Source organism: Ovis canadensis, chromosome X, assembly GCF_042477335.2.
Source record: "Ovis canadensis isolate MfBH-ARS-UI-01 breed Bighorn chromosome X, ARS-UI_OviCan_v2, whole genome shotgun sequence".
NCBI classification, from domain to species: Eukaryota; Metazoa; Chordata; class Mammalia; order Artiodactyla; family Bovidae; genus Ovis; species Ovis canadensis.
In genome coordinates, this window is record NC_091727.1 from 64,657,028 (window position 1) to 64,681,628 (window position 24,601).

A 24,601-nucleotide genomic window follows, 5' to 3' on the forward strand; every position below is an offset into this window, starting at 1 on the left:
AATCCTAGGAACTTTGGTGTCTATAAAACATTGGTTATTCTGATAGGGTAGAATGATTAATATAGAAAATGAATTAGTTCTTATTTATTTATAGCATTTTAGGATTTCTTTTTAATTTAATGTGTTGCTTGTTGAAATCTTGACCCTGATATTTACACTGTTGCTTTGTTTGTTTAAAGCTTTAGACTTATATTCCATAATAGGGTAATTGTTTTATTGTTTTTAATAGAGAAATATAATAATTTGGGCCTATCCCTGGTGGCTCAGACGGTAAAGAATCCGCCTGCAATGCAAGAGACCTGGGTTCAGTCCCTGGGTTGGAAAGATTGCCTGGAGGAGAGCATGGCAACCCACTCTAGTATTTTTGCCTGGAGAATCCAGTGGACAGAGGAGCCTGATGGGCTACAGTCTGTGGGGTCCCAAAGAGTCAGACATGACTGAGCGACTAAGTATGCACACATATCGTCATTGAGATTTAAAAATACGGATTTTGCTCCTTTTATCTTAAGAAAGGGAATCGTCTTGGAGGAGTAGCCAAGGCCCTGGGTTCTAGTTCTGACTTTAAGTAGCTGAATGATCTTGTACTGCTGCTGTGGCTGCTGAGTCGCTTCAGTCGTGTCCGACTCCATGCGACCCCATAGACGGCAGCCCACCAGGCTCCCCCGTCCCTGGGATTCTCTAGGCAAGAACACTGGAGTGGGTTGCCATTTTCTTCTCCAATGCATGAAAGTGAAAAGTGAAAGTGACGTCGCTCAGTCGTGTCTGACTCTTCGCGACCCCATGGACTGCAGCCCACCAGTCTCCTCCATCCATGGGATTTTCCAGGCAAGAGTACTGGAGTGGGGTGCCATTGCCTTCTCCGGATCTTGTACTAGTCTACCTCTTTGGACCTCAATTTTCTGATCTGTAAAATGATGGGACTGTGCAAAATGATCCCACATGTTTCTTCTAACTCAAATTCTGTGTTAGATAAGTGGAAGTAAGTTGTGAATTCAATTCACAAGTTCCTGTTCGTGACTAGAGTGTTACTGAATCACAGTTTTGAGTTAATAACAATCTTGCATTAGTAAAGGTCTTGTCTTCCCCTCTTCTTTTCTGTGGTAAGGCTTTCATCCTCTTGAAATGGATCTTTGTTTACTTTTCATTGAATTTAGAAATCTTAAAAATGCAAAGACCTTAGAGATTTGGGGATTTTTCAACTTGATAAAATTAACACATTTTGTATAAAAATATACATTGGGGGTCTGCATACATGAGTATCCTTCAGATTTTCAAAAAGAAGAAAGAATTTTGCAAATCTTGGGTTAAATAAACTATATTGTTGAGTTGTTTTGTAAACACTCAGAAAAAGAAGTGGTGAGCACTGAAACCACCATTGATTCACCAAGGTCAAACAAATCATGTCAGACTGCCAAGTTGCTTTGACGGACAGGGTTACTAGACTGGTAGATCAAGGAAATATGGTAGATGTGGTTTATCTAGATTTCAGCAAGGCATTGGCAGGGCTTCTTTGGTTTACTCTTGGGTAAGATGGCAAGGTGATAGTAGTGATAATACGTTTAAGTGGATTTGTCTGCAACTGGTTGAGTGATCAGTCCCAGGGAAAAATGAAGAATGAGCCAGGAGTGGGAATGGAGGGAAATTTCTAGTGCACGTGTGTCCTGTCTTCATCCTTGGGCCTGTCCTTTTCAGTCTGCCTCTACATCCCCCTCAGATTACATTTTATGTTGTAATATATAATTTTAAAAATTATATTTATCCTGGATATATAAATATTACATTCGGATTTGTAGAAAATTGGAAAACAACAAAATACAAAGTTTAAAAAAAGCTCAAATCATGTGTAAAACTACCTCCAGAAATAACCTTGTATTTGTGTGTATTTCCCTCCAAACTTTTATATCTCATATAGTACGTATGTCTTTCAAGACTGGGATCATTGTATTTAAGCAGTCTTGTATCCATTCTTTTAACTTAGCATATGTCATTAATATTTTATTAAAGTGGTTATTAATAATTAAATATTCCATCATGTGTGTGCCATAATTCATGTAATCATTCCCTTGTTGGAGGACATGTAGGTTGTTTGCAGTTTTTTTATTTTATAAATAACACATTGATGGATATCTTTGTATGAGGCTTTTTGTGAATCTGTGATTGTGTGTTCAGAATGAATTCCTTGGAATGGAATTATTGGGCTAATGGATATGAACATGTTTAAGACTTTTGATATATTTAATATGTATTTGATATATTTCTCTATCTCCAGCAACAATATAAAAGTGTATATTTTGAGATCCTTGCTAACATGGAGTGTTATTTTTTAAAATATCTGTGCAAATTAGGTAAAAATGTTATGCAATGCATATCTTAATTTGTATGTCTTTTTAATAATAGAATTGAACATTTCTGTGTGTGTGTGTTTATTGATCATTTTTTGTGTGTGGATTGCCTGTCCATACCCTTTCCCCATTTCCTTGTTGAGGTATATTTATCAGTTTTTGCATGCATGCTAAGTCGCTTCAGTCGTGTCTGACTCTTTGCGATCCCATGGACTGTAACCCGTTAGGCTCTTCTGTCCATGAGATTCTCCAGGCAAGATTACTGGAGTGGGTTGCCCTGCCCTCCTCCAAGGGATCTTCACTGACCCAGGTATGGAACCCGTGTGTCTCATGTCTCCTGCATTGGCAGGTGGGTTCTTTACCGCTAGCACCACTTGGGAAGCAGTTCTTACTGACCCATAAAAGCTTTAAAGTAGTCAGTCATACATGTTGAAAGATTTTTCCCATTTTGTACTTTGCTTTTTATTTTATTTTGATGTACAGATGTTTTGTTTTTATGTAGTCAAATCTATCAGTGTTTTCTTTTTTGTGTATTTTGCCTCTGCCCATAGCTTTGGAAAGGCCTTTCTTACCCTGAGAGAAAATAAATGTCCACCTTTTTTAAAAAAATTCTAGTTGTTTAATGTTTTTCTTTTTGCATTTAAAACTTTAACCTGCTGGGACTTTATTTATGATGTAAGATAGGATACTACCTTATTTTTGCTCCAAATATTTTAAGGAATTACCTTGGAACTATTTATCAGATAAAATCTATTATTTTCTTGCTGTTTTGGAGTGCCACCTTTATTACGCACACACACAACCACACTCACATACTCATAATTTGGATTTTGGGTTTCTTAATTCTGTTCTGTGATATTTTACTCTGGGATTATCAGTTACTGAGAAATGACCACAGATGGTTTGACAAATAACCAGAAGGGTCTTTCTCTAGGTCTCAGTTTCTGGGTTCCTTCCACAGAAACTTGACCCAAAAGATCCAATTGATACCCCAATAAACATTGTCAGATAATTTGTGATCCTGTTGGAGTGACCACTGTGAAGAATAGTTGAATCTAGACTCTCAGTTGACGTGTAAAACATAGAAATCAGGGATTTCCCTGGCAGTCCAGTGGTTACGATTCTGCACTTCCACTCTAGAGGGCCTGGGTTCGATTCCTGGTTGGGGAACTAAGATCTTGCAAGCTGCTGGGTGCAGCTGCAGCCACAAAAATCCAAAACAAAACAGAAATCAGTTACATACCTATGGCTGATTCATGTTGATATACGGCAGAAACCAACACAATATTGTAAAGCAGTTATCCTCCAATTAAAAATAAATAATAAATGAAATCAGTTACATTAACTCATTAGCAAGCTTAGTCATAAAATGTGTTTCAGTCACTATATTGCAATATTTTTGTTAAGTGGGAAAGATTGTTGTGAACAAGAGTACCTGCTACCTTCAGAGCAAGGATAGGTACAATTCTTTATTCTTTCTCATGTTTTCCAGATGAGATGTTTTGTCTTGGGGTGATTCTACATAGACTTTGACTTATGGGTTAAAGGAGCTAAAGGATTTGTTAATCTTGTATTTATTTGAATATGCTATGTGAAATTCTTTAGAAATAGAGAAAAGACCCTATTTGAAGCTTTTACCCTGATCTCTGGTGATTCAGTATAGAGTGAGAAGAGCCAGTGGCTAGGTCCTATGAAAAACTTTTTCTTAGCTTGATAAAAGATCAAAGCATTTTTCATGCTACTCATTTCAGACCAGGTGGCTGAACGTCATGGCACCTTATACAGTATAGTGCTTTTGCTCAGTGCCCTTCCTGCATCCTCACTAAGCTCTTTAGGGGACAGAAACATCCAGTCAGTAGGAATAATCTGGAATTTTTTATGGCATGCTGATATGGATTGTCTTGTTTTCTGTTTGATTTCCAGTATCAGGATGCTGTCCAGAACTCTGGTAATGTGTGTGTATGCCTGAGGAAGCATTGTGACAGTGGAGGGACCAAAATACAATGACACTGAAGTTTCTGTTCTGGGTTAGTCATAGTTCTGAGCCCATTGTTCTAAAAGTAGAGCTGAAATTTTCTTCAAGCACCATTTGCCCATATGGAGGCCTGTTTGCCACTTTCCTGCCCTCTCATATAGCCTTAAATTATTTTTATTTCAACTTATACTCCTTATTTGGTATTTTTTGACCCAAAGAGTATAGGATTATTTGCAGATGTGAAGATTTCCTTCTTATAGATCATGTTAAAAGTTTTAATTAGACTAGTCTTAGGTTTGATTTCTTATGGACCACATTGATTTGATTCTAAAATCATAATTATGTCAAAATCAGAAGGGACCTGAGAAATGGTTTAGTTTTAGAGGTATCAGATATTTTAAATAGTAGGCTCCATAATTAGAAACTAACCCAAGTAATAGGCTTCATATTATTTTATAGAGACAAGTTTGTGATTCTAAGAAATGTGCTTTTTGACAATTCATATGCTTATCTCCACATTGACAGGTATCTTCTTTATTGGGCTTATTTTACTTTTGGCTCCATTCATTTCTTTTGAAAACATGAACTATGTTGTTGGTACAGATGCTTGTAATTCATACAAATCCTGAGGGTTTGCATTCCACAGGCAACTGTAGAAAACCTAAAACACAATTCATACTCATCAGAATTTGACTCTCGCATGTGATTCCTCTGAGCTCAGGGCAGCTCAGCAATGGCAAATGAGGGCTGTATGAATTTGAGATTTGAACACCTTCACTTCCTTAGGAACAAATGAGTCTTTGGGCAACTGTTGACTTATTTTGTGATGATAGCAAACCAAGACACTGTGCTGTGATTCAGCCCTGTCTTTTACTCAGTGTTTGTGTGGGAACTTAAGGTCGGCAAGTTACATTTCTCTTTTTCATTTTATTTGTATTTGTGTCTTTCCATTGTTCCTGCCTGTCACAGTCTGTGTGTCTGAAGTCTGTCATCCAGTTGTCTTCCCAGCTTCATTGTCCTTTCCGAATTTGGTAGGCATGGCTTTTATTTTATTTTGGAGCATTTACCTTTTATATCTTCGTTCACACCATAGGTAGTCAGTGCTGCATGCAGACTAAGTACTCTTTGTTGCTTTTATTTGTTTCTTGTCTCTACAACATTTTCCTACCCATAACCAAATAGAACCAAATAAGTTTTCTATAGTTTGAGAAACTGAGCCCCTTTCAGTGTTTCCAAATTGCTGACAAGTATCATTTCTAATACCAAGGAGACACTTTTTCTTTCATTAGGAAGGTAGATGCATTTGAGATCAAAGTCTTAGAGGGGAGATGGCTTTGGAGGCTTGGTTATGTGTCCATTTCATAGTAGTGAACATTGTAGTTTCAGTCCTCTTTGATGCTTTATTAGGCTATTAAGTAGGTCTTGAAAGCTCTGATATGTTAGTGTTTTGCAGAAGTGGTTTACAGTTTTGTTGTTCAGTTTTTACCCTTTTGGGATGAGTGGAAGGAGAAAGTTTTGTGTTCTTTTTCCATACATTAGTTCCTGAGGAGCCAGAATTTGAGAATTACGGTGTCCAGGTTTGTCCTGTCAGATCTTTATAGCAAGTTTACACCCTTGTTGACTCAACAAGGGTGCTAATTGCCATGCTAAACTTTGAGAAGGAAACAAAAAACACATCAAGGAGCTTATAGTTTTGTAAAGGAAATGACATCACAAATTCTGGGCACTAGATTTTAAAAAGGGAGAGGTAGTGGAAGGCCTGGAAACCATGTTAGATGAAGAATGTTTAAGGAAGTAACAATATTTAGCCTGTAAAAGAGAACTTCTTTTGAGGACATGATGGCCATTCTCTATTATGGCTGATATTATCCCACCTTTTCCTGGTCTTTTAGGAAACAGCTCAGAAGCTGCCTTTGATCCTTTCTCACCCTACATCCAATCAGTTGTCAAAATTTCTCTCCTCTGGCTCCAGCATATTTCTTTTTTTTAATATAAATTTATTTATTTTAATTGGAGGTTAATTACTTTACAATATTGTATTGGTTTTGCCATACATCAACATGAATCCGCCACAGGTATACACGTGTTCCCCATCCTGAACCCCCTCCCTCCTCCCTCCCCATACCATCCCTCTCAGTAGTCCCAGTGCACCAGCCCCAAGCATCTTTTTATCCTCAGTTGTCCCCACACTATGTCAAGCCTTTGACGTCACTGTCTGTACTAGTAGAACAGGTTCTTGGTCTCTGTTGCCTTTGTCCCTGTTTTCCTTTCTATATTATGTTCTCAGAATAATCTTCCCCCAAACCTAGTTCTAATTGTATTACTTTCCTATTTAAACACTTACCAGTGGTTCCCAAAGCCTAGTAAGAAAAGCCCTTACTCAAACTCTTATAATTTGGCCCCCAACCTTCCATCACTTCCCCTTCCCCTGTTCACACTCTACCTTCTATTCAGTCTTATTCAGTAGTCTTGGAACCTGTTCCAGGCTTCCCCAGCTCTTTGATTTTCTTTAAATTGTTCCTTCATACAGTTATACAGAAGAGAATCCATCATGTTTATACTGTTTTAGACACCAAAATAGGACCAAGTAACAAAAGAGATGGCCCTCAATCTAACAATTTTCTCTTGTAGTGTTGTCTAATGATGAAAGAATAGAGAGCTTCCCAACATTGGATATATTTGTGCAGAGATTGGGAGCTAGCTGGTCTGGATGCTGTAAAGCAGGCTGCCCACCCCCAGGCTGTAGGTGCTAGACAAGAAGAGAAAGCATGGTTCTCTGCTCTGAAGAAACTTAAATCTACATGTGAGGCACCACACTTATTCTCCCCATGATAGCTAAAGTGATATACATACACACATGTTCATGTCATTCCTTTGCTTAAAATCTTTCAGTGACTTCTTTCTGTTACTCTTAGGATGGATGCAGAAATCCACAAGGTCATGTATAATCTGACCTCAGTCTGCCTTCCTAGTCTGATCTGCCAGTATCTCCTTACTGCCCTGTGATCCAGATATTTTTTATCCCCACATATTTTGTTTCTTCTATCTGGAATGCTTTATCTATCCGTCTTCCCCTGGCTAACTCTTCATCCTTAAAGACTCAACCTAAATGTCACTTCCTCATGGAAACCTTAGTTAACATCATCCTATCCCCCTCCTCAGTAGGTTGGGTCACCCTGTTGGTCTCACGATCATAACTAAAGTTGTAATTAAATAGTAGTTTCTTTCATTCTTGTAATTTCTAGGAACCATTTGATTACCTTTATATTCCCATCAGCTCTCATAATGCCTGGCACACAGTAGACATTTAGTTAATATTTGGAATAAGTAAATGAATGAATAAGACTTCGGGGTGGTGAACAACATAAAGGATGTTCAGTGTCAGGCAGGGAGAAAAATTTCAGGACAAGGGAGTAATAGCTAGGAACGAACAAATTGTGTTCAAGAGTTGCAGGCAGGTTAACTCAAAAGAGGATTCTGTTATTATACGCCAGAAACCACAAAATTGTAAAGCAATTTTCCACCAATTAAAAAAATAAATAAAATATTTTTAAAGAGGATGATCTATCTGATGACACATGGGATAGATCAGCTAAGAGTGATAGGATGATGGTTTTAGCAGTCTTTGACATTTTAGTTGAGATATTAAAATTCTTTAGTTGCTATTGAATTATTATAGATACTTGGATGAGGGGCTCCAAGTTGGAGTTTTAGGAAGACTTTTGAAATAAGAATCTTAAACTGGACTGGAATTTGGAGAGCCTGGGGGCAGACTACCAGCTAGAGCAATACAGCAGTGGTCCAGAGAAGAGGTAACTATGTGACCTAAATCCAGGCAAGAGATAAAATAATAATGAGAAAACAAAAAGGCAATGACAGTGGAAATTAGAAAGAAAGAGATGGATTGAGGAGGCAGTTAGAAAGAACATCAGCAAAACTTGAGGAAACAGTAGTTGTGCACAGGGGAAAGGGGGCTGTTGTTTCCAGTACCAGGGAGATTTGGCTTGAAATTTATCAAGTAGGTGGATGCAAAGTGGTCAAAACTAAAGGTAGATATTTCTAGAGGTAGACAGAATGTCATATAGGTAGTAGGACAGTCCCTTTAAATCAGCAATTCCACCCACCGGTAGACCTTTCCTGTGATTATGCAGAGAGAACATTTGAGGTTCCTCTTTGTCTATTCCAGAATGCAATTTTGGCTTTACTTTCACATAACCTAAATGCTTATTAAAGTTTTTTCTCCCGAAACGAAAGATCAATCTGTCCTTAAAGGTAAGTTCTATTTCTTCAGGAACAGAAAAGCTGCTGGAAGCTTTAGAATAGCAGTTTATCCTTACTTCCAGTTAGAAGGGTTTCAGAATGTTGGGGTTCAGTTTGGTAGTGCCAATCAAATTTTTTCATGTGCATGTAATTTGACTCTGCAGTTTCAATTCAAGGAATCCATGCTATAGAAATGCTCATACAAATACACAGACCAGCGCTGGTTGTAATGTAAAAAATCAACAATTTAAATATATGTCAGTTGGGATATGACTGAATAAATTATGATCTGTCCATAATATGCAATACTATGCAGCTATTACAAAGAATGAGGTAGATCACGATTCATGTCAGTATAGGTTGCCATGACATATCGGAGAATGAAAAAAGCATGTGACTCTTGGTGAGTTGCTAATGTATATGAATGATACATACAGAAAATAAGTCTGGAAGGATACATACTAAAAATCCTAACTAGTTGCTTCTGGGTACTGGGATGGGGAAATGATACAGGAATGTCCAAAGGAAAAAAAAAATTTTTAATCATATGCTACTTTTATAATTTTAAAAAGTGTAAACTCATCAGCTTTCTTTGACCCCCAGGTGGTCAGTGAAGAACCCTGTTTGGGGAATGATGTCTGACTGTCCTACTCCCACCCCCTTTTCTCTCTGTGATTAGTAAAGAGAATGAGGGAGCAATGACTCACTGTGCATATCTTTTGTGGATTACAAATAGTTGGGTTCATCTGAATGGGAAAAAATAAATATAACACAGTTTAGTAGACTTAAGATTTTAGTAATAAATATTCTTTAAAATAGCCTGTTTGAAGTAGGACGTTTGGGTTATAGAGGGTGGTCTGGTGGGCTTCTAAGGTAATGACTTAGGCCTAGGATATGCCTTCCAGCAACGGGTTTGTTTTGAGTGGAAGGGGAAGTAAGGCCTTGGCAAATTGTGAGGTCTTAGAATTGAGATACTGTTTAGGTGAAGCTTTTGTTCTTGGGAAATGATGCCTCTAATATTAAGATGAGGTACTATCTATCTAAAGACTATTCTAAACAGCTTTTTGTTAAAATTATTTTTTCTTTGTTATAAACAAAGTTTGCTAATCAGATGCCCCCTGTGGGTTGTTAGTATCTCAAAAAGGTGTTTAAAAAACATATACTCCATTTGCTTTCAATAATTAACCTTGGGAACAAAAGTAAATGGGAATACCTCTTAACTACCTTTCCAAGCCCTCAGTGAAGCTGGCAGCCATCAGTTAAATAAACCTTTAGGTTTATTAGTTTGAGAACAGAAGCATCAACTTGGGCACAGTTTTCTAATTTGCTTCTCGTTTACCCAACAATCATTTATTCAGAGGCGATTCTGTGCCTACTGGACATTAGATAACTCTGCAAATAAAAGCCAGAGGCCTGTGAGCAGCTAGAACTCTAAGGGGATCATCTGAATGGGGAAAAGTGAATAAAACACTGTTTAATAGATTTGAAAGCTCAGTAGCATGTAGAAAACAGAAAATGACTTCCTTAAAGCAATAGCTTTGTTCTCTTTCTATAGTCTATTTTAAGTGGGCCCTCTGGCCCAGTGTTATCAACCTTGGATTAGGAGCTTGAGGAAATGGTGGTTTGGTGGTTGTTTTTTAAAGGGTTTTTAAAGAAATGTAATTACTAAGCAACTGCCATGACCTGCTGCTACGTTGGAGTTCAGTGGGCAAGTCAATTCCAAAGAAGAGAATACGTAAACAAGTTGGGAGAGGGGAAAACAGCTTAAAGATAGATTGGGTGTTTTTTCCTGCGTTCAATGCATATTTCTGCCTTTTACTTATCTTGCGCAAGAAAGGGCTGCTTGGTCAGAAATATCTTTGTTTCACCTGGTCTTCTCTCAGCCGGTGAGTGGGGAGGAGGGCCAGAAAGAGCCAACTGGAGAGGGTTGGGCTGGAGGGCTGAGCCTTAGGGTGGGACCCGTGCCTGGGCGGCTCTGGAGGTAGATAGCCCTGCTGCTGTCCAGGGCTGCTATGACAGATTGGTCACAGCCCTCTACCTTTAGATTGGGACGCCTCATTAATATTGATGTGTTGCCTTGTAACCCTCAGAACAGGGACATTGTCCAGCTGCTGTCTCTCTTTTTTTCTCCCAACATTTAATGGGTGAGTCAGTGACTTAACTGCTTCCTGCAGGATTTCAGAGATGGGAGTAAGTAATGAGGACAAATCACCATAACACCAGTGCGTGATGAATGAAAGAGCACACAAATTTAGCCAGTTGGCTTCACTGGTACCAGAGTGAACAAAAAGAAACTTGGTTGGGAAGAGGAGATTTGTTTGAGCTAGAACTCTATTCTCTCCCCTTAAGATTTTTTACTGTTTCCCTTTATACCTAACTGAAGGTCAGGTTGCTTTGGGGTGTCAGGTGTTGGAACAGGTGTTCTGTTTTCTGCCTGTAGAGTCGTACAGACTAGATGGGGATGCTTCTTGCCAGCCCTCTGTGGTGCATGAAAATGCTTTTGTGGAATTTTTTCCTGCTGGAAATGTGTTTGTTTTTTTAAAGCAGTTCCCAACCTTCAACCCCCTAGTATAAACCTTCAACCCTCTAGTATTGACTTCCTTTAAAATCAGCTTCACCTAATGAAGTGTGCCTCTTTTCTGTCATTTTCACAGTCTGTGCCGTAGAGATATCCCATTTTATGTGGCGATCACAGACCTGAAAAATGTGTGAGGTGTGTGTGTGAGTGTGTGCGTCTGTATGTGTGTGGTAAATGTGAATATCACATTTGAGATGTACTAGGAGAATGTCACAGTAAAGTAACCCTATAAAAAGCCTTTCATAGTAGTTGTATGGATAGAGTTCATTTTCCTTTGTCAGGTTTTCTTAAATTGGATATAAACTTGGCATCACCATTCCAGAATGACGAGGCTTTTTCAGGCTATGTGATGGTGTCAGTGGGCTACATAGTTGGTCACAGACTTATGATCTCACTGACTAGATGATTTTGAAGAAGAGAGATGTCAGCAGACTTCTGGGTTTGGGAGAATTTTTATTGTGATGTTTGTTCAATTGTTACTGAACCCTGATTGTTAAGAGGGAAATAATTCAGGAGAGCTTTGTGATCTCCTTTTCTGATTGTGATGTTTGTTTTTACCTTTGTACTGCATTCCATTCTCCCTTCTCAAAAAAAAGTCACCTAGAAACAGATCATCTTCTTTGCCTAATAATCATATAATGGCCTCAGGTCTTTTCCTGCCCTTCCACCCTGCGTCTCAGGGCCATCTGTTCTCTGCAATCCACTTTTCGGGAAAGTCTCCTTTCCCATCTGCTCTCCTTGGGCCTCAGTGTCTGCTCTAAAGATTTATGAAGGCTGCTCTGGCACCTCTTTCCAGTTATTTTTTTAAGGATCAGTAAGCTTTTTCCATAAGTTACTATTTTTTCAGGTGTATTCTTTCATTCTTTCACTCTGGGGGTGGAGAGAAATCTGTCTTTCTATGCTTGCCGGAGGTACTCTGCTTATCAGAGCAAAGATTGACTGGGCTGGCTCTGGCCCAGTCAAGGGTCCTCCTGGCCTTTTGGCCACTGGCAGATAGGCTCAGTGCAGCTCCTTGGGTTCATTCGTTTCCTGTCCTTTCCCTTGTCTCCCTGACAGAGTACAGTCGCTTTGAATCGAAGATACATGACTTGCGAGAACAGATGATGAACAGCAGCATGAGCTCTGGGTCTGGGTCCCTGCGAACAAGTGAGAAGAGGTCCTTGTATGTCAGGTAAGTCTCACTTCTGAACACCAGGCTTTGTGTGGCACGAGGGAAGCTCTCTGCCAACCCAGCCCTTCTTGTTTAACTAGTGGGATAGGGAGTGTATACTCCCAGTACTAAAACAACACTTTGCACTGTATGCTCAGGTTGTGTACTTTATGGTCAGTATCTCCTCCCTTTTGTGATCTGGCTTCTTCCTTTTCACTCCTGAATGACTCAGTATGGGAAATTTTCAGTGTACTCTCTAATTGTAAAAGACTGTTGCTAGTCAGCATTCAAAGAGCACTCAAATGTTCAAAGTACTTTGCTCACAATCTGTGATTTGAGGGGAAACTTGGCATTCCCACTTCCACATATGCATAATAGATATCAGACTTTGTATTCGAACATATCAGCTATCACTGTGTACTGGTACAGGGTCTCTTTTAAGAGACCAAAGAACTGACAGGTTGCTGCATTCTGTTTTGTTTGTTTTAAGTTGTGTTTGCTCGCTCCCTGCTGCACTGGTCTGCTGTAAATGAGTCATGGGACATAGGATGGGATGATGTACCTTCCACAGGAAGGGCGGGTGGAAAGAATATATAGCATTGGATTGCTGCTAAAGCTTTTCAGAGATACTGTCCAAGGTTGAGCTTGTGACCCTTGAGGCACATAATAATACTTTGTCAGGTCAAAGTACAAACCTTGGAGAATTAGATTGCTAAATGAACACTGTGGACTCCTAGAATTAGTGATAGTTTTCTTCTTCCTGCTTGGGCTTCTTGGCAAAACTCCAACAGTCTGGGGTAAGTACATTGTATCTCTCCAAGGGTAAAATCCTCAGAGAAAGAAGTGGTAGGATTACTCCTCTGAGGGGTGTGTGTGTGTCCTCTGAGGCTTGTGTGTTTGTGTGTGTCTGTGTGTTAATGCTTGTATCAAACTCTTGGGTTGAACTTTTTCTAGTGGTCTCTGATACCAGGTGGGGGGCGTGGAAGGGAGGCTACAGTTGCTAGTTGCCTGGCAACATGACATCTATTTTGTCCTTGGGGTTTGAGATGAGGATAGCCAACCAATGTAAATGCTAATTGCAGTTTTTCTCTCAGTGCTTGATTTTCTTTTTCCTCAGTTGCTAGTCCCTGACCCTCCTGCGGGCAGAAGAGCCAAGGGAGTCCAGATTTGAGCCTCAAGCCCACTAGACTCCTTCACGGTTCTTTTCTAGAATGAATCCTCAGCTTGATTCTGTCTGTGTTGAGAGCAGCTTTCTTCACGTTTGCTGTGAGAAAAGGAGAGCGGGAGGAAGGCTGGGCTACTCACTGGTGATCTTTTCAGTCTCCTGTTTTCTGTCACTCAGCCCTTGTTCTGGGTCTGCAGCCTAGACATTGGCGTGCCAATGGGGGGATTCAAATGTGCTATTGCCTCCCTCAAAAGGGTAATACTTACGTGACTTGGTCAGGATTGTTCCCATTCCTGTGCTTCCAGCCCCCGCAGATGTGGCACTCCAGTGTGCGTGGGAAGCTGCTCTTTAGGCAAGATGGTTTCTTTGGAGAGCTTTATTTTTAGATTTCCCCTCTCTGCCTATCCTGCGCTAGAGCTGTCCTCGCCTGGGCAGGGGGAGTGGGGCATCAGCTCCCGACCTACAAGACCTGGAACACCCTTCTCTGGTCCTGGCAAGGGACACATTCTGTCTGACTCTGGGGAGAAGGATGGAGGCTGCACTCTGTTTCTAGTGAAGCAGTTTATACAGTTTATATCATCTGCTATTAACTGTATCTAGGTAACATCTGTGTCCTCAGGAAAGTAAATATGGTTTAGAATAGTGAACATTTGTAGTCACTAGAATTCACCAAGGGAAATAATATTTTATGGCCAGAGTAGTGAGCTAAGGTATTTTGCTAAGCTAACGCTCTACCAAAGCTTGGAGCCTGGCTCACTCTACTGCCTTACATGCCTGTTTTTGGCCTAAGGTATTTTGCTGAGCTAGCCCTCTACCAAAGCTTGGAGCCTGGCTCACTCTAGTGCCTGTTTTTGGCCTTTTTTTTTTTTTTTTAACTCTACAGTGGCTTCCTTTTCTTCAGCATTTAAACATATTCAAGTTTCTTCCATTTTTGAAAAGAAAATTTCCCTCAATACCAACACTCCTGAAAACTATTGTCTGGTCTCTCTTCTGCTGACCACATTTGCCAAATTATGTGCCAGGAGACACTGGTTCCTCTAGATGTTAAGTATTGTGTGAAAAGTCAGTGGTTCAGTAAGTTGGGCAAATGCAGGATTAAACAGAGGGAAATGGGGTTCTTTACTCTGATTAATCTCCAGGAGGGACTATACTAAGCAGTGTTTCTCCAAAGATAGGAGCATAGAAGCCTTATTTGGAGAAATCAGTCTTAGCATCCAGGCTGGAAAATGTTGTAGTCGTCTGTACTCGCTGCTGCTACTTCTTCAAATTGTCTCTCTTTCAGTAGGAAAGAAAGTGTGCATTGGCTTTTCAGCATGATGGTGTGGTCCCAAGCAACTCCAGAAGATTCTGGAGGGGCAAAAGCCCAACTCTTTTGGGGTGACTGGTTCAATGATTCTCTGCCATTGGTCTGACCTCTTCACCACAGTACTTTTCATGAATTTACCAGCTTTCTTCTTTAAAGGCTCTCTTTCTACCTTGCTGACCATTCTTCAGTACGTTTCATTAGCCCTGCCCCATAGATAGCAGTGTCATGTATTTTCACAGCTTCAAATTCTTTCATCATGTAAATGACAACTCTGATCCCTTTATTGAACTCCAGACCTGCGTATCAATCACTTGCTGGACATGTGCCTGGAGCTGCCCTCCCAGTGCTTCAAACAAGCAGTGTGTTCCAAATGGACCCCTCCCCTCCACATACACACACCTTCTCCTCCTCACTGTCCTTATCTTAATTAATTGCATTACCCTATCATGTGGAAAAGGGATTAGATTTGTTCTGTCACCCAAGGCAGATCTCAGTTCTACATAAGGAAGAAAGAGCTAATGATTAAAACTGTCTGAAAATGGAATGGACTGCTTTTGGAGATAGTAAATATGGTCCTTTGTCACTGGAGGTGTTACAGAAAAGGCTGGGCAGCCATTTGTCGGGTTGCAGAGCAGGTTGAAGCTAATGATCTGCTCAGAGGCTTTTAGTAGTTTCCAGTGTCTTCAGGATGAAGGGGAACAAACGTTTAGGGAATACGTGCTCTGCATTAGGACCTCTGTTAGTCTCTTAATAATGCTACACAGTAGGTATTGTTGTTCTCATTTTGCAGGTAAGAAAACGGAAACTCCAGTTAGACAGCTGAGAAGTTCCAAAACTGGAATTTGAACCTGGTTGTTCTGACCAGAATATGGTTCTCTCAGCAGTTCCCAAACCTACTGATAGGAATCAGCTGGCATGCTAATAAACATACAGATTCCCAGGCTCCTCTCCTATCAATTTGGATTCACCAGGTTTGGGGAAATTATTTTTAACAAGTAATCATAATACTTAGGAATGATGACTTATTTGTCACAATAGACGTTTATTTCTGTTTCACTTGAGAACTGAACATAACGCTTACTTTAACTCTGGCTATGTGCAAAGCAGTAAAGCACAAGCTTGAGAAATTAAGTGTGGTTGTGGGGGTAGATTCAAGGAAGCAGTAGAAGTGGTTCCTGCCCTCTAGCAGCTTACCATCCACACAGAAGATAGTGTGCAGCAGGTGGTTAAAGTTAAGGAACCCTTTTCATGGGAGTTTCACCTCTAAGTCTATTCTCTATTGCTTCCCCTTCTGACATGAGCCTCCTCCCTTCCCTTCCCGCAAGTCTCTATCCTCCTCTGGTGTGTATGGGCTCGCAAAACTATTTTGAAGCAAATACCACCCTCTTGCAGCTGCACCAAGGCTGTAGCAGGTGAAGCAACCACAGGGGAGATGGGATTTGTGGAGCAAGTCAGCAGGAGAAAGGACAGATAACAGTGTTTGGAAAATGAGACTTGATTTTAAAGTCCCTAGTGACTTAATGGAAAGGCCTTTCCCACCCTTCGCCATACTAGAAACATCTCTTAAATAGTATAGACAGGGTGAACAGAGGCCCTCTTTGTGCCCAGTCTAGGACCTCTGCTCTTCTGTTTCATTTGCCTTCCACCCTGGAGAAGTCCATAGAAATATGCTTCTCCAGCCTTTTGCTCAAGGTCAGGGTGACCAGGTCAGGTTTAACTCAAGCTGTTCTGATGTTGAGGTAGTAAAAAGACACAGGGAAGTTTAGCGTTCCAGAGACCTTCAAGTTCTATGTTCATATTTAATTAATTAATTTCATAAATAAGCAAAAGACCTTGTCCTCCAAAGGTTGCCAAGAGGTTTGATAGTACATTTGTGGAAATAGTTTTTGAAAGTCTGTTCCTGTTAACCTGGCTACATTCTTTGCAGCCACTGGACAGCATCAGGCATTTTGGGAGTCCTGGTCTTCTGGCTGGCCATCTGCCATCCTAGCCTTCTTCCCGCTCTTGGAAGGAAATCATGCCCTATCTGTAGTCCTGATTCAAGAAACAGTGTCAGAGTCATCAAAGAAAGCTGGAAGATGCTCCTTCTTGTTAACAAGCATTTGTTACACTACTCTGTGCTTAACCCAGGATGATGCTTGAGGGGGTCCAACTTTGTCTTGCTCATTAATGAGTTTCAGTTGTGGATTAAGAGGCCAACAAGGTATAATATTGACAGGCTTCACTATCTGACACAATTTGGAAGTGATGATAATCTGCATCTTAAAAAGCAACAAGAATTTATATACTGTTGGGGGCTACCAGAAGATGAGACAGTTTCATGTATCAGTGATTCTGGAACTGCCTGTCGTATATCCTAGACACCAGTCCTAGACACATCATCACCTCAGCTGATCCAACAGGTGCTGTGAACCCTGAATATTCACACATTATGAACCTGTGAATGCTTCTCTAACTTCAGAATTGCACTCTAAGGACTGAGACCCTGAAGTAGGCTGTGGAGAACAGTGTCCTTCCCTGTTCTCCATGTTCCCTTCTTCAAGATGTGCCAGCGATTCCTGACTGGCTGCCAATTGCATTTGCTCCTCTTGTGATGGCCCATCTTGTGTCTACTTAAATACTCAAGTTTGGGGTTTTGAGTTGCTCTTCAGAAGCTGCTAGAAACTTTGACTTTCACGCTGAGGTCAAGGGATGAGGAATTACTGTCACTGCATAGCTCCCTGTGTATCCTTTAGATGGACCGGGCAAGGGAGGGGCTGCTCAACTTATAAGTAATCTGTGCCCTTTATCAGGCACTTTCTGTCTCAGGTAGCTTGGGCAACTACAACAAAAGACCATAGGCTTGAGCAGCTTGAACAACAACCATATATTTCTCACAGTTCTGTAGCTGGGAAGTCCCAAGTTCTAGGCTCTGACAAATTCAGGTTCTGGTGAGCCCCCCTCTCCCCCCACCCTTCTTGCTGTGTCCTCACATGGCCTTTCCTGAGTGTGTTCTGAGGACAGAGCCAGCTCTCTCCTGTCTTCCTCTTCTCATAAAGGCAGTAATGTTAGGATGAGGATCCCTCCCTCATGACCTCATCTAAACCTACTTACTTCCCAAAGGCCCCACCTCCAGTCACCATCACATTAGGGGTTAGGGCTTCAACATATGAACTTGGAAGTGGGGCACCCAAATATTCAGCTCTTAACACTGACCAGAGTAAGAAAGCAGAATCTCCCAACTGGCATGGGAAGGATATGTCAATACTATGGAAGAACATGGGGCTTCCCAGGTGGCTCAGCTGGTATAGACTCTGTCTGCAGTGTGGGAGAACTGGGTTCAGTCTCTGAGTGTGGAAGTTCCCCTGGAGAAGGAAATGGCAACCCAGCCCAATATTCTTTTTTTTTTTTCCAAATATTTATTTATCCGGCTGTGTTGGGTCCTAGCTGTGGCACGTGGGACCTTCGCTGTGGTGCACTCAGTAGTTTCAGGGCATGGGCTTAGTTGTCCCAAGGCATGTGGGAGCTTCCTGGACCAGGGATTGAACTCGCATCCCCTGCATTGCAAGGCAGTGTCTTACCACTGGATCACCAGGGAAATCCCCCAGTCCAGTATTCTTGCCTGGGGAATTCCATGGACAGAGGAGCCTGGTGGGCTACAGTCCGTGGGGTCAGAAAGACTTGGACATGACTGAGTGACTAACACATTCACTTTCATGGAAGAACCTGTTGCGGGGTGGTAACTGGGAGGGTATTCTGTGCTCCTTACCCCAACTTGGTCTAATCACCATTCACAAATATCATACATGGCCTTAGTCCTCAAAGGGCTGATGGTTTATATTCCCCCAAAGGGATATAATATGAAAGATTAAAACACTACAAGAATGAAATAGCAATAAACATAAAATATTAAGAAAGATCATTGCTAAATACATAATATGAATTTGGAAGAAGGAAATTTGGAGTGGGCACAGTCACAGACAAGGGTGGGACTTGAGTTATGCCTCAGAGGAGCTGCCTGCACTGGCAGCAGATTCTGTACCACTGAACTTACAGGGAAGTTAGTGGGCATCTCTTAGGGGATACTATTTGAAAGATCACCACTTAAACAACATATATTTCAAGACCTTTGATGATGCTTTCTCCTTAGAAAACACAGTAGCATTTAAAGCTGATGTGCTGAAACTTAGCTTGGGAACTTCAAGGGGACAGGCAGAGCCTCTCAGGCCAGGCAGATGGCTGGAGCCACAGGCAGAGAGGTGATCACACGGAAGCAGCTACTTGCCTTTGAGGCTGAAGTGCTGTTGTTTGCTCTGAGAAACCTGCCTGACCAGTTTCCTGCCATTTTCTTTGCATTCCTATTCCACAACACACAGGGGTGACTGGGCTAGATGCTTTTGCTTTTTCTGGATCTTTCAGACCCAAAGTTTAAAATTTAGGACCTAAACTGCAGAGACTTTGGGCCTAGTAATCTGTTTACTTTGAGCTGATTATGTTCCTGCTTTCCCTCTTGGCAGTGGGGTCCCAGCTGAAAGGAAGATTAGGCAAAGTCCCCCAGAGCACATACATCATCCCTGTAGGCAGCTCTTGTTGTTGCTTAGTTGATCAGTAGTGCCTGACTCTTTGTGAACCAATGGGGTCAGGAAGATTCCCTGGAGAAGGAAATGGCAACCTACTCCAGTATTCTTGCCTGGAGAATCCCATGGACAGGAGCCTGACAGGCTACAATCCATGGGGTCACAGGCAGTGGCATTTAAAGCTGATGTGCTGAAACTTAGCTTGGGAACTCCAACCTGCAGACCCTAGGGAGTGAGCATCAGCTTTTTATGCTGGTGTGACGTGGTTCCAGAAGGTGGCTTCATTGCCTGCTTTCTGTTTTTATGTGCCACATTTTCCCTGGGACATGCTCTTTATCCACTCTTAAGACAAGTCAGTATTTTTTGGCCTGGCCATGATGTTTGACAAGTGGCTCTCCTTTGCTTCACAGAGGTGCATGGACATATCCAGGGTTGAGGAATAATCTTTTATGTAGACCACTTGCTGTGCTCTTAGGCTGTGGATGATAATATTTTCATAAGCTTTGTTCTCTCCTGATGTAGTGTTTCCTTCTGACCTGACCAGTCCTTAACTTGGAGACCCCTATGAAATTCTTTTTATTTAGACCAGAAACGGTAAGGAGTTGCTGAGGTTTCTAGTCTCCCAGCACAATCTCTTGTCAATAAGCTCACACATGAGATGGGACCAAAGTGACAGAGTCATTAATTATGGTCTTTCTTGCGGTGTCCAGAGATACATAGGTGTTGTATTTTCCTTCCTGCTCATCCTTGGTTTGAGTCAGAGGTTGGAAAGGTTGGTCGCTGTGTCATCTGGGCTCTGCATGTGTAGGATTTTTGGCTCTGGAACAGTGGTTTATTGCATTTGACTTTCCCAAGTGCTTTCCCTAAGGATAAAAAGGGGCAGGCAGGAGGATATATTCTTGTTGTGGAGAAAGGTGCCCTTTGATCCTCTTACCAAGCCTGACCGGAAGTGTTTGTAACAAGGTGCCAATCCCTATCACTTCCTTATGTTTCTAGGCTGTTGATAAGACAGACTGTTATTGCTAGATGGCTACAGTTTAGCATGCTTCTTAAAGATCTTAGGTAGGTAGTCGATATTTTTTCAAAGTTTATTAAGGGCTAGGGCTAATTTACATACTTTTTCCTTTACATAAAATATATGTCATTTGAAAAGTAGTTTAACTTTACTACTCAGGCCTGTTCTTTTACTGAATTGCCTTCCATATGAAAGTTTAGCCCAGTAATGATACTTAAAAACAAAGAAAGCAGAGGCAATGAAGTCAGTCACACAAGGCCTCCTAAATGAATGCCAGACTCCTTAGCTGGACTCGAGGCTGTCCACAGGCAGGCCCTGGCCTGCTGCTCTCCCTAATACCCTGCCGTATGGCCAAACGGCCAAACGTGGAGACTGGTGACCCCAGCACACACCCTGGGCTGCTTGCCTTGGAGTCTCTGCTCATGCTCTTCCTTCCCACCGGAAGGGCCTCTCCCTATCTCTGTCTTTTGAAACCTGAACCCTGTTGAGGCCCAGTTCAAAAGTCAACACTTCCTCATAGATTCCCCAAGCTCTATGACCTATGCTCCCTCTGAAGACTTGGAGACCTTGGTTTGTCCTGTCCTGTGCCTCTCTCTGTAACACACAGCACAAGGCCAAGACTGATTTTGCTTCTGCATCTCCCGTCGATCAAACACAGTGCTGCCAATTAAAGTCAGTGAGTATGTAAATAATGGAAGAAAGGTATTTTCCAGACAGCCAAGTGGACAGTTAGCTTTTTTTTCTTTGTTAAAAAATGTGACCTTGACTTAGACCTCACAGAATTTTTCTGAGATTTAGGAGCCCTGGTTTGAGTTGACCACCAAACAACTCTAGATGAGGCCCTGTGCATCTCTGGGACTGATTTTCATTGTTTGTGAGGAACTTTTCCAGCTCTTAGTCAAACAAAATTTCAGCAGGAAGAGATTTGGAAAACAAAGCAAGATCACAACAATGGAAGGACTGTTGAAGGAATTTTGAATGTTTAGCCTGGTAGAGAAGACCTAGGCTTTCTCTGGCAAGCTACAGGTGGTCTACATCTCAGGATCGAGTCACAGGTCAGCATCAGGATCGGGTCAGGGGGAACCAGCATCAGCCTCTTTCACAGATCAGCCTGTTCTGAAAAATTGAAAGCGGCTCAAGACTGATTCAAGGGCGGCAGAGGCTCCAGAGGCAGTAATAGCATCCCTGAAGCCAGGACTTGGAGGTTCTCCTGGAGGCTCTCTTTCCGGAAGAGTGGAAGCCAGGAGCTGGGATTGGTCAGGTTCCTGTTAGTCTGAGATCTCCTTCATCCTCCTCAGCTTCAGAAAAATGGCTCAAGCGCCCAAGCACATGATGAAAAAAATGTCAACATCTGATCCTTTGGAGAGGAATAAGAGAGATAATGAAGAATTCCGTAAACTCTTTGTTGGTGGCTTGAGCTCTGAAACCACAGAAGAAACTCTATGGAACTACTACCAGCAGTGGGGATATCTTACAGACTGTGTGGTCATAAGAGATCCTGCCAGCCAGACATCAAGAAGATTTGGTTTTGTCACGTTTTCCTCTGTGGCTGAGGTGGATGCTGCCATGGCGGCCAGACCTCATTCCATCGATGGGAAAAGGGTCACCCCCAAACGCGCTGTCCCAAGAGAGGACTATGGAAAACCAGGGGCTCTTGTCACTGTGAAGAAGCTGTTTGTTTGTAGAATTGGAGAAGACACGGAGAAGCATCATCTTAGAGATTACTTTGAGAAATATGGAAACATCAATGCCATTGAGATCATTAGTGATAGGGAGTCTGGAAGGAAAAGAGGTTTTGGGTTTGTGACTTTTGATGACCACGATCCTGTGGATAAGCTTGTATTGCAGAAATACCATACCATCAATGGTTATCATGCAGAAGTAAGAAAGGCCTTGTCTAGACAAGAAATGCAGGCACTCCAGCATTCTAGAATAGGAAAGGGAGGAGGTAAGGCTGATTTCCTATACTTGCATAGTGGTGGTGGAAATTTTGGAGCTGGACGAGGAAGGGACTTTAGAGGAGGATCTGGAGGTGGGAGCAGTGGTGAATCTGGGGATGGTGACCATGGGTATGGAGGGGGACCAGGAGGTGGTAGTTTGAGGGTTAGTCTTGGTTATGGAGGAGGACCTGGACATGGCCACCAGAATAGGGGCTGCAGAGCGAGAGGAAGGAACGATGGAAGTCAGAATTGCTATAATTTGGGAAATTATAAGCAGAAACCTTCAAAGTACGAGTTACTAAAGAGTGGGAAACTGAATGGTAGGAGGAATATGGAAGGATCATATGGTGGAGGAAACTATTGTCCAGGAGGCCATGGAGAAAGTGGGGATTATGGAGAGATGGCGATACTGAGCTTGTTATTAGACAGGGGCTTGATTGTATAAATCAGGGAGAATGAGAGCCTGGAGGTAACAGAACAGCTTCAGGCTATGGAAATAACAATGTCAAGGAAACTCTCATTTCAGTCATGCATAAATATTTGGTGATGTGGCCCAAGGCATGAGAGCACATGCAGAAAGCCATTTTGTGAATGGACTTAATTATGTAAAAACATTACCGTCTTTGGAGGAAAAAATCATATAAAAAAATGCTTTTGAGATACAATTCTTTCTTTTTGAAATGTCTTTCCAGTGGCCACTGTTCAAGAGTGTAGAAGCATCTCTTTCTTTGATAATGTTAAATTTCAGTGTTTTGGGTGAGATGTGAAAATCCTTTTTCAAGATTTTCCCCAACATTTGGAAAAACTACTAGCTAGAATCATCATGTAATAAGACCTAACATCATTCTTCTAAAAAAATTTAGTTCGTGTGTAAAGAAGCTATTGTACATTGAAGATTTAATAAAATAATTTAAAAGGTAAAAAAAAAAAAAAAAAAAGAGAAGACCTAGGAAAGACTGAGACATTAAATGCTTGCACTGAAAAGAAATTTAGAGAATATCAAAGGAATTTTCTTTTTTAGATAGCAAGTGGGATGAAATGACCTTTGAGGCTTTGATGTTCTACAAAGCTCTGTACTCATTTGCAGTTCCAATTGATAGAAAAGGAAATTCTTGTTAATTCACCTTTTACATTCTCAACTGAGAATGATAATTGTAGTTCAGAATTTCAAATACAACTATTGTGCTGCTATGGTTTTAACAAAATCATGGTTTACGAAAGGCATTGTCCATTCTGTTGTTCAGTATTGCTCATTCACAAATTTATGAGATAGAATGCATTTTATTGGAAAGTTAACTTTTTTTCCTTGTTTCCCAGGGAACTTAGAGCCAAACATGTTCTTCATCTGAAGTAAATGACTAAGTCAGATGTTTGGTTTATTGATTCCTCCCTGCTCCGTGCTTTTTTTTTTTCTTTCTTTTTTTAAAAGTGCCTGGAAGAGTGGTATCTGGTCATGTTAGATGGTGATAAATATTTCTTAATTGATGGATATTCTTAAGAATAGGCTGTTGTATCATCATTAAAAATATTAGTTTTGGAAAATAGTCAATGATATTTCAAATGTTAATGAAACAATTTCAAGTAATAACTAAGGTTGCAAAATAGTATATACATAGCATGTTTTTAACTTAGTGAAATATGTGGGTTTTTGATTTGTGTGTTTATTATACAATACCACAACAGTATGAAGAGTTACTTCTAAGATATATTAAATGTGATTTTTCTTTTTTTAGGCTTTCTATTTTTCAGATGTTCTATGACACGCTTATATTAATTTTTAATGAAATTAATGTATATGGATAGTTAAAAATCTCAAATATTACAATAGCATATGCAAAAAAACCCTTGCCTATTTACCCCTTTTCTTGATACACAAAGGTAATTGCTTTCAAATATTATAACAGAAATAGTAAATCTAAATAGCTATGTGTTAAATAATAGCTACAAAATAATACAGATGTAGAAATGTAGTCAAATGAAAAAATCAGGTATTTATTTCCACCAGGAAAAAAAAATAGAAAAAGTTTATATGAAAAGAGGGGTAGTCATCTATGAACAGCACTTACGTCATGATGTAAAATTCAATATTGTTTAACCAAAAAAATGTGATGTAACAGAATTGGGAGAGCAGAGGAAAAAGGATGGGTGAGTGCTATAGAAAACCAATACATAATGCCTAAAATATAAAAAACAAAACAAGCAAGAAAAAGCAGTTGTTTAGAAATATGTTAGAAAAGAAAAAGAAACACCTAAAAAATTTGAAAGCAGTTCCTTTTAAAATTGACTTACATTTTTTGAAAGTCATAAAAAGGAA

At 40.8% G+C, this 24,601-nt stretch overlaps 1 protein-coding gene and 1 pseudogene across 6 annotated transcripts in view; both read left to right on the forward strand.

Annotated features, from left to right (window-relative positions):
• Positions 1 to 24,601, forward strand: part of DLG3 (discs large MAGUK scaffold protein 3) — a 55,568-nt gene that overhangs the window by 16,501 nt on the left and 14,466 nt on the right. For all 6 annotated transcript variants that reach the window (XM_070290322.1, XM_070290323.1, XM_070290324.1 and 3 more), the window contains one exon: positions 12,212 to 12,326. In XM_070290322.1, coding sequence (XP_070146423.1) covers positions 12,212 to 12,326 — 115 coding nt within the window. The remainder of the gene's footprint in view (positions 1 to 12,211; positions 12,327 to 24,601) is intronic.
• On the forward strand, positions 21,269 to 24,533 carry LOC138929937 (heterogeneous nuclear ribonucleoproteins A2/B1 pseudogene; annotated as a pseudogene).